Raw genomic sequence first — 10,912 nt, 5'->3', positions numbered from 1 at the left:
CATGTTGGCCAGGCTAGTCTCAAACTCCTGACCTCAGGTGATCCACCTGCCTCAGCCTCCCAAAGTGCTGGGATTACAGGTGTGAGCCACTGTGCTTGGCCTGTATTTTTTATTTTAGCCATTCTTATAAGTAGTTGTGGTGTCTCATTATGATTTTAATTTGCATTTCCCCAATGCCTAATGATCTTGAACATTTCTTTATGTGCATACCTGTCATTTGTATATCCTCTTTGGTGAAGTGTCTGTTCAAGTCTTTTACCCATTTGTTTAATTGGTTGTTTGATTTCTTACTGTTGAGTTTTGTGAGGTCTTTATATATTTTGGATACATGCCCTTTGTGAGATATATGATTTACAAGTATTTTCTCCAAGTCTGTGGCTTGTTTTTAAATTCTCTTTATAGTGTCTTTCACAGAGAAAAAGGTTTTAATTTTGATGACATCCGACATATCAATCTTTCTTTTATGGATTGTGCTCTTGGTATCATCTCTAAGGACTCTTAGCCTAACCCTGGTCATGAAGATATTCTCCTGTATTTTCTTCTAGAATTGTTATGATTTTAGGCTTTACATTTATATCTATGGTCAATTTTGAGTTAATTTTTTTAAATATGAGGCTTAGTTCAAGTTCATTGTCTTATATATAAATGTCCAATGGTTCTAGTAATTGGAAAAAATTAAATTTTTGTCCACTTAATTGTATCTTTGTCAAAAATCAATTGTCCATATCTTTGTGGGTTGATTTCTTGACTACTCTGTTCTGTCAATCTATATATCAAGCCTTTCACTGATACCACATCAACTTGACAACTGTATTTTTATAGAAAGTCTTAAAATCACGTAGTATGATTCTTCTAACTTAATTCTTCTTTTTCAAATTTTATTTTCACTATTTTCGTCCCTTTATTTTTCCACATAAATTTGAGAATCAGTTTGTTTGTACATACCAAAAAATCCTGCTGGAATTTTGTTGGAAATGTTTTAAATCTATAGATCAATTTGGAAAGAATTCACATTTTATTACATTGAGTCTTCCAATCAATGGACACTTTATATCTCTTCAATTAGGTCTCCTTTTACTTCTTTTTATCAGTGTTTTGCAGGTTTCAGCATACAGATCCTGTGCATGTTTTGTTAAATTTATACATAAGTATTTCCTTTTTTGGAGCAATTGTAAATGATGTATGTTTTTGAATTTCACTTTTTGAGGTAAATACTATGAAGCACAATTGCTGGATTATATGGTAAGAACATGTGTGGTTTTGTAAGAAACTGCCAAACTGTCTTTCAAAGTTGCTGTACCATTTTGTATTTCCACCAGTATAAATGAGAATTCCTGTTGCTCCACATCCATGCCAGCATTTAGTGTTGTCTGTGTTTTGAGTTTTGACCATTTTAATAGATGTGTAGTGGTATCTCATTGTTGGCTGTTGTTGTTATTGTTTTTAAATTGAGATGAGGGTCTCACTGTGTTGCCCCAGCTGGCCTCAGATTACTGGGCTCAAGCAGTCCTCCCACCCTGGCCTCCCAAAGTGTTGGGATTACAGGTATGAGCCACCACACCCAACCACTCATTGTGTTTTAATTTGTAGTTCCTTAATGGCAATGATATTGAACATCTTTTCATATACTTATTTGCCTCCTGTATATCTTCTTAGGTTAGGCATTTGTTCAGAGCTTTTGCCTATTTTTAAGTCTCAGGTTTTGTTTTCTTATTCTTGAATTTTTAAAAATTCTTTGCATATTTAGATAATACTCCTTTAACAGATTTTTTTTTTTTTTTTGGCAAATATTTTCTTCCAGTCTGTGGCTTTTTTATTCTCTTGACAGTGTCTTTTACAGGGGAGAATCTTTTCATTCCTAGTTTATCTTTTTTTTCCCATGTGTTGTCCCTTTTGTGTTGTAACTAAAAAATCATTCTCAAATCCAAGGTCATCCAGATTTTCTCCTATGTTATCTTCTAGGAATTTTATAGTTTTCCATTTTAGATTTAAGTCTGTGATCCATTTTGAGTTAATTTTTGTGAAGGGTATAAGATCTGTGTCTGGATTCTTTTTTGTGTGTGTGTATATGGATGTCCAATTTTTTCATCCTTATTTGTTGAAAAGGCTATCTTTTCTCTATTATATTGCCTTTGCTCTTTTATCAAAGACCAGTTGACTATATTTGTGTGGTTCTGTTTCTGGGTGGGTTATGTAGTCTGTTCCATTGATCTATGTGACTTTCTTTTGCCAATACCACACTTTCTTGATTACTATAGTTTTATCGTAACTCTTGAGGCTGGGTAGTATCAGTCCTCTGACTTTACTCTTCTCCTTCAATATTGTGTAGGCTATTCTGGATCTTTTACTTCTCTGTATAAATTTTAGAATCAGTTTGTCAATATCCACAGAATAACTTGCTGGGATTTTTACTGGGATTGTGTTGAATCTGTAGATCAAGTTGGGAAGAGCTGGCACCTTAACAATACTGAGTCTTCCTATCCATGATTATGGAATATCTCTGTATTATTTACATCTTCTTTGATTTATTTCATCAGAGTTTTTTGTAGTTTTCCTCATATAGATCTTGCAAATATTTTGGTAGATTTGTGCCCAAGTACAAATTTACTTTTTAGGGTGCCAATGTAAATAGTATTATGCTTTTAATTTCTTTTTTTTTTCTTTTTTGAGACGGAGTCTCATTCTGTTGCCCAGGCTGAAGTGTAATCACGTGATCTCGGCTCACTGCAACCTCTGCCTACTGGGTTCAAGTGATTCTTCTGCCTTAGCCTCCTGAGTAGCTGGGATTACAGGCACATGCTACCACACCTGGCTAATTTTTGTAATTTTGGTAGAGACAGGGTTTCATCATGTTAGGTCAGGCTGGTCTCCAACTCCTGACCTCGTGATCCACCCGCGTCGGCCTCCCAAAGTGCTGGGATTACAGGCATGAGCCACTGCGCCTGGGCTATGCTTTTACTTTCAAATTCCACTGTTCATTGATGCTATCTTGGAAAGTGATTGACTTTTTAATGTTAATATTGTATCCTGTGCTCCTGCTGCAATCACTTATTAGTTCCAGGAATTTGTTTTGTTGATTCTGGTGGATTTTCTTTCTCTTTCTTTTTTTTCTAATTTTTATTTATTTATTTTTAGTTGACAAGTAGTTACGTATACTTGTGGAGTTCAGTGTGATATTCTGATCTATGTATACATCATAGAAAGATTAAATCAAGCTAATTAACATATCCATGACCTCACCAATTTATCATTTTTTTTCTGGTGATAACATTTAAAAATCTATTCTTTTAGAACTTTGAAATATATGAGACATTATTATTATTATTATAATTATTATTACTGTTATTTGAGATGGGGTCTTGCTCTGCCACCCAGGCTGGAGCACAGTGACATAACCTTGGCTCACTGCAATCTCCGCCTGCTAGGCTCAAGTGATCCTCCCACCTCAACCTCCTGAGTAGCTGGGACTATAGATGCTCACCACCACACCCGGCTAATTTTTTGTATTTTTGGTAGAGACAGGATTTTGCCATGTTGCCCAGGCCAGTCTTGAACTCCTGAGCTCAAGCAATCCACCTGCCTCTGCCTCCCAAAGTGCTAGGATTACAGGCGTGAGCCACCTCACCCAACTGAAAAAATACAATAATTATTAACTGTAGTCACCATGCACTACAATAGATTACTAAAATGTATTTCTCCAGAGTAACTGAAACTTTGTACCCTTGATCAACATCTTTCCTTTCTTCCCCATCTCTCCCCCTCATCCAACCCTCTGGTAATTGCCTTTCTACGCTCTGTTTCTATGAAATTGACATTTTTGGATTCCACAAATAGTGAGATCACACAGTATTTGGCTTTCTGTGCCTGGCTTATTTCACTTAACATAATGTCCTCCAGTTCCGTTCATGTTGTTGCAAATTACAGAAAATTTTGAGACTGTTAATACTGTATATTACATTGTTTGATTTTCAAATATTAAACCAGCCTTACACTCCAATGATAAACCCTACTTGGACATGGTGTATTATTCTTTACATGTGTTGCTGGATTCAGTTTCCATGCCTAATATTTTGTTGAGAATTTTAGTGTCTATGAGATATACTGGTCTATAGGGTTTTGGTTTTTGTTTTGTTTTGTTTGTAATATATCTGTGTGGTTTTTATATCAAGGTATTGCTGACCTGTTAAAATAAGTTAGGAAATGTATTCTCTTCTTCTATTTTTTAGATGAGATTATACAGCTTTTCTTCTTTGTGTGTGTGTGTTTTTTTTTTCTTTTAATGTTTGGCAGAATTTTCCAGTGAAACCATCTGATTCTGAAGTTTTTATATTTTGGAAATTTTTAATCTATAAATTCAATTTTTTCAATAGTTATAAAACTATTCAGGTATTCTGGTTTATCTTGAGTAAGTTTTTGGAAGTTTGTAGTTTTTGAGGAATGGCTTCAGTTTTTTTAAAAAAAAGGTCTAATTTATGTACATTGAGTTGTTTATAGCATTCCCTTATTACCCTTTTAATGTCTGAGGGGTCAGTAGTGATATCCCATCTTTTATTTTTGATATTGGTAATTTGCATCTTCTTTCTTCTTTACCAGTCTTGCTAGAAGTTCATCTTTTTTTAGGCCTATCCATTTTATTTTTCCAAGGAAACAGCTTTTAGTTTCAATAATCTTTTTTATTATTTTTGTTTTCAATGGATTTCTGTTCTTATTTTTATCACTTCCTTCCTTCTGCTAGCTTTGGTTTATCTTGCTCTTCTTTTTCTAGTTACTTAAGGTAGAAACTTGGATGATTTATTTTAGAACGTTCTCCTTTTTTAATGCTACAAATTTCTCCTTTATAGTTGTACCTCACAAATTTTGTTCAATTTAAAGTACTTTCTAATTTCCTTTGAGACTCCTCTAGGACTCATGGATTATTTATAAGTGTGTTGTTTAATGTTCTAGTCACTGGAGATTTTCTTGTTATGTTTTTATTGTTATTTCTAATTTAATTCCATTATGGTCATAAAAGGCACTTTGCTTGATTTTGCTTCTTTTCAATTTATTGAGGTTTGTTTTATGACTCAGAATAAGATTCACCTTGGTAAGTGTTCTATTTGCAGTAAAAAAGAATGTGTACTCTGCTGTTATTGAATGGAATATTTTATCAAGGGATCAAGTTGCCTTTGTTAAAAGTCAGCTTTGGCAGGGCTGTTACTTTGCTAGACATATCCCTCTCCATGGATAAGCAGCATTTCTGCAATGGGATTCCTAGTGAGTGTTGCTTCCACTTTTCCCCTGCAGTGGCTTTCAAAGTATGGTTCCAGGACAAAGCAGCATTCTCATTAACTGAGAATGTGTTAAAAATGCAAAATCTTGAGGCCTCGCTCCAGACCTGACTCAGAAACTCTGGGAATGGGGCCCAGAAATCTGTGTTTTAACAAGCCCTCCTGGCAGTTCTGATGCCTGCTAAACTTGGAAAACTACTGTGAGTATCCTACAGAAATCTCTCCCTGTAGCTCACATTTGGATGGCACCTTCTTTAGTTTCCAGTAGAGACTCATGTTTTCCCTTTATTATCTGCCTTTGATCATTTAGTGGGAGTTAGAATAGGCAGACGTGGTTAGTTGCATGGCCTCACATTGCTTCTTTGCCTAAAAGTTATCTGTTTACATTCATGGGGCTGAAGATCATTAACCTTGAAGAATGACCAGCAATGTTTCCTAGAACTCTGGAATGTCCGGACTGGATAGGACCCTAGAAGTTATTAATATTTCCTGCAACCTCCATATTTGAATTTCGACTGAGTTGACTGTATCCACAGGGCTACAAAAATTTCCACCTGCTGTCTCATCCTTTAAGATCAGAGTTAGAATTTCAGAATATAGCCTTGCCATAAGCTATGAGGTGAGAAGCTACCAAGGCATGTGGATAAAGGGATCCATAACTGCTCTTCAAATAGCAGTGTCTAAAATCCCTGGATTATTTTATATTCTTCTCTCTTGTTGTAGATATAGATTTGTCACTTCAGGCTGTCTCTAGATAATCATAACCAGAGGGAAATTTCTTCTAACAGAAATTCTACTACTCCTCTTTGCCTGAGTGATTGCAAATAACCCAGGCAAGTCACTCTGTTTGTGCTTCACTCTTACAACTATAGAGTGGGAACAATGAAGTGTTAGCCTTACCTAATTTATTCATCCTACTGGGAAAGTCACTGTGATAATTCAGCCAAACCCTCCCAAGTAGAGGCTACTCACTAGTCGCGTAGGTGCCTTTCTATTCTAGCCCAGCACCTACAATATTTCCTGGTACATGAAAGATACTTCTTTTTTTAATTTAAATTTTTGATTACTTAACAAAAATGTTGGGTTGATGAAGCATGTGAAATTAATGAAGTTATATTTAGTTTCAGCACTCCTGAAAGAAAAGTGTTTCTGAGTAAGTTAGCAACATCACATAGCAAGAGTTAATACCAATTTGAAATATCCAAGCAGGGGCAGTAGCATGGAAAGGTCTTGGCCAGATATGAAACCCAAATGCTAAAGGTTCTTAGCAAAATAAAGGAAGGGGAAGGAAATTAATGTTTTGGAGCAAGTTTAAACAATGAGGTGTTACTCTTTGTTTTTAAAATATATGTATTTTTTGACAGAGTCTCACTCTGTTGTTGAGGCTGGAGGGCAGTGGCACTATCCTGGCTCACTGCAACCTCTACCTCCCGGGCTCAAGTGATCCTTCCACCCCAGCCTTCCAAATAGGTGGGACTACAGAGCGTGCCACCATGCCTGGCTAATTTTTTGCATTTTCAGTAGAAATGAGGTTTAACCATGTTGCCCAGGCTGGTCTTGAACTCCTGACCTCAAGCAATCTGCCTGCCTCAGCCTCCCAAAGTACTGGGGTTATAGACGTGAGCTACTGTGCCCTGCCCTATTTTTAAAATAATTTCAAACTTACATAAAAATTGCCGGAACAAAACGGAGACCTCTCCTATCTCCATTCACCTTTCCCCAATGTTTAATATTTCACGGCTTTTGTGAAGCACTTTTTATTACTATTATAACAGCTTCTAAAAGCAATAATAACAATTTTTTTTCTTTTTTATTTTTCTTCTTATTTTTTGTAGAGACAGGGTCTCACTATGTTGCCCAGGCTGATCTCAAACTCCTAGGCTCAAGCAGTCCTCCCACCTTGGCCTCCCCAAATGCTGGGATTACAAGTGTAAGCCACTGCAACTGGCTGAAAACAAAACAAAACAAAACAAAAAACTATTGATATACTAATTGTACATCCATTATATGCCAGGCATTATGTTAGCCACTATACATTATCTCACTGAATTTCCACAATCACCCTCCAGGGTATCGATTATTACCCCTGTGTCACAGGAGTTACTGTTGAGGTTTAGAAAAGTCCTATATGGTACCAAAGATTCCACTAGCTAAGTGCAGGTTTCAGATCCTCAAAGCCTATATAAGTTCCAGTCTCTAAACGACAGGAGGCACAGCTCTAAGTTCAGGGAATTAAAGGTGTGCATGACTAACATCCATATGGTGGTCTGACCCTTCCCTCACTCTTCTATTTCAGGACCCCTGTTCTTACTGAATGCTGAGCAAATTGCGGAGGAGATAGGGAATATGTGGAGGACAACGTATAAACTGATCAAGACCTTATCTGATGTGCCTGCACCCAGGCGCTTAGCAGAGAATTTGAAGCTCAAGATCGATAAGTTCAAGCAGTACATTCCCATCCTCAGTATTTCCTGCAACCCAGGAATGAAAGACCGGCACTGGCAGCAGGTTTCTATCAATCACTGCCCGCCCCCAAGCAGCCCAAGCCAGGCCTGGCCCTGGCTGTCCTTGGAAAGGCAGGAAATATTACTAGGTCAAGCTTCTCCTTTCTGAAAGGATAATCTACTTAAGGGCAAAGGGATAGCAAATGAGAATGGCAAACCTTCTGAAGGAAGAGAATGAACTCCCTGCCCCCTGAACAGATTGGCCCTTTCCTTGGAACCCCCATTGCTCATGGTTCGCTGAGTGTTGTTCCAGCCAGTGGTCACAAAAGGTCTCCTATCTGCTTCCTGCTTCCTAAGCAGATGGGCTTTTGGAGGCCAAGAGCCTCCAAGGTGCAACAAGGATGTTCAATATAGTGAGAGGATCTTGATTTGCTCCTTGACCTGGGATGCACAAAAAAGAAAGTCACGTCCCTCCCTGGGGTTGCTAATAATACCAGATGATTCCCACTTAGGATGACTTTGGTGTGGCATTTCATTGTCAAACAGGTTCAGAAATAATTTTGCACTCTTCTCTTAGCCCTTTGGGGCTACAAATTAGAATAATAAATTTCTCCTTAAAAATAGCTGGGATTTTTATAAGGAACCAAGTGTGAGGGTGATAAGCGTGGTGTGAAGACTAAGCAGAAAAAAGAAAACTCACTGTGTTTCTAAAATAATCATCACATCCAAGGGCTAGCAATGGCCTTGAAACATCCTCTACCAGAGAGTCGCTCTGTATGGAACTGGAAGTGAAAACGGCTTTCTTTGGGCAGATTCTTCTCTGACTTGGCCTATAATTCCCCCTCTCAGAACCACATTCAAGACCAGGCACGGTGGCTCAAGACCACAATCCCAACACTTTGAGAAGCTGAGGCAGGAGGATAGTTTGAGCCCAGCCTGGGCAACATAGTGAGACCCCCATCTCTCCCTGATTAATTGATTAATTAGCTAAGCGTGGTGGTGTACATTTGTGGTCCCAGCTACTTGGGAAGCTGAGGTGGGACGATTGCTTGGGCCAGGGATGTCAAGACTGCATTGAGCTGTGATCCTGTCACTGCACTCCAGCCTGGGAAACCGAGGGGGGAAAAAAAAAGCCACATATAAGACTGAGGAAATTCTCTCTGAAAGGACCCAATGACAACACAGTGACAAGGAGCACTTTGCTCTCCCTGGGAAGACAGAGGAAGACTCTCTTAATACATGAGAGAGTCAGGGTTTTTTGTAGGGAGGAGCTACTTTCAGTTTCCCAAAAGGTCTTGAGACTTGAGACCTAAGCAAAGGGTGGAGTGCTGTACAGACAAGGGACAGGCTGTCTGAGTAGACTTCTGTTTTTTCTTTTTCTTTCTTTTTTTTTTTTTTTTTGAGATAGAATCTCACTGTGTCCCCCAGGCTGGAGTGCAGTGACGTGATATCAGCTCACTGCATTCAAGCAATTCTTCTGCCTCAGTCTCCTGAGTAGCTGGGACTGCAGGCACGTGCCACCATGCCCTGCTAATTTCTGTATTTTTACTAGAGATGGGATTTCACCATGTTGACCAGGCTGGTCTTGAACTCCTGACCTCAGGTGATCCTCCCGCCTCAACCTCCCAAAGTGCTGGGATTATAGGGATGAGCCACTGTGCCTGGCTGGGATATTTTTTAATTGTAATTTTAATTATTTTTAAAAATAGAGACGGGGGGAGGGTCTCACTATGTTGCCCAGGCTAGTCTCAAACTCCTGGCCTCAAGTGATACTCCTGCCTTAGCCTCCTAAAGTGCTGGGATTGCAGGCGTGAGCCACGGTGCCTGATCATGACTTCTGGTTTCAAAACGCCCCAGCAGAGGGATCTGCAGAGGGGGAGTTGCTGTCAGTTGGTGATCATGGGGTGCCTCTCCCTATGGACCCAGCCTAACTAGGACTTTGACCTGCATCGGGGGGTATGGGGGAGTTAGGGAGCTTAGGTGGGGCAGGTAGCCTCTGGTAGTGCCAGGTTTCTCTATGAGATGGCACTATCAAGAGTGTCTTTGGTGATGGCGTTTGGAGAACATGCTGCAGGGCTGGGAAAGCCATCTGCTCTGCCTGGTGCTTCCTCTATGATGTTATTCTCATACGTGGACACAAAAAATCCCAACCAGGCCAAGCGTGGTAGCTTATCACGCCACCAATCTCAGCACTTTAGGAGGCCGAGGCAGGAGGATCACTTGAGGCCAGGAGCTTGAGGCCAACCTGGGCAATGTAGTGTGACCCCATCTATTTAAAAAATTAATTAATTTAAAATTAAATTTAAATTTAAAAAATTCCAGCCAGGTGCGGTGGCTCACACCTGTAATCCCAGGACTTTGAGAGGCCAAGGCAAGTGGGTTGCTTGAGCCCAGGAGTCTGAGAACCAGTCCGGGCAACACTGCAAAAACCCCATCAAGAAATACAAAAAAAATTAGCCAGGCATGGTGGCAGCATGCCTGTAGTCCCAGCTACTAAGGAGGCTAAGGTGGGAGGATCACTTGAGCCTGGGAGGTTGAGTCTGCAGTGAGCTGTGATTGCGCCACTGCAGTCCAGCCTGGGCGACAGAGCAAGACCCTGTCTAAGAAAGAAAGAAAGAAAGAAAGAGAGAGAGAGAACGAGAGAGGGAGGGAGGGAAGGAGGAAGGAAGGAAGGAAGGACATTCTAACCATTCCTAGACATACATAATTCTCATTTATGGGCCACTTAAATGATTGGGAAAATGTTTCTTACAATGATAATAAAATAATAATAATGATAATATTGAAAATGTACTGAGTACCAGCTATGGTGCTGGGTTCGGTGTTGCATACTTTATTTGGATTCTCACATTTCATCCTTAAAACCGGCCTTTGAAGTGGAGATTATTATCATCTCCATTTCACGGATAGGAAAACTGAGACTTGGAGAGATGAGTTTTCAGATGGCTAGTTGGTGGTGGGGAAGGGAATTGGAATTTTTCTATGCTGTTTGACTCAGCCTGGAAAAGTCAAGAAGGCAAAAAAGGTCTGGTCAGAGGAAGGGAGCAGGCAGTAGGGGGCAGTAAACCACAGTGAGAGGGGGCCAGGAAGCTCGGCGCCAGGACAGTGGCTCCCAAGGAGTGAGCACCTAAATGGAAGCCCAGTGGGCTGAGCAGTTAAGAGGCAAGTTCAGAAAGGACAAAGGCCCCCAGATACTTTCCG

General features: G+C 39.6%; 1 protein-coding gene across 1 annotated transcript in view; it reads left to right on the top strand.

Moving 5' to 3' along the window:
• Positions 1 to 10,912, top strand: part of DNAH3 (dynein, axonemal, heavy chain 3) — a 235,401-nt gene that overhangs the window by 58,808 nt on the left and 165,681 nt on the right. Inside the window, 1 exon segment of the mRNA XM_011931963.1 lies at positions 7,564 to 7,775. Coding sequence (XP_011787353.1) covers positions 7,564 to 7,775 — 212 coding nt within the window.

This window comes from Colobus angolensis, unplaced genomic scaffold (genome assembly GCF_000951035.1).
Source record: "Colobus angolensis palliatus isolate OR3802 unplaced genomic scaffold, Cang.pa_1.0 Scaffold92, whole genome shotgun sequence".
NCBI lineage: Eukaryota > Metazoa > Chordata > Mammalia > Primates > Cercopithecidae > Colobus > Colobus angolensis.
This window is presented reverse-complemented; position numbering and strand designations above follow the sequence as displayed.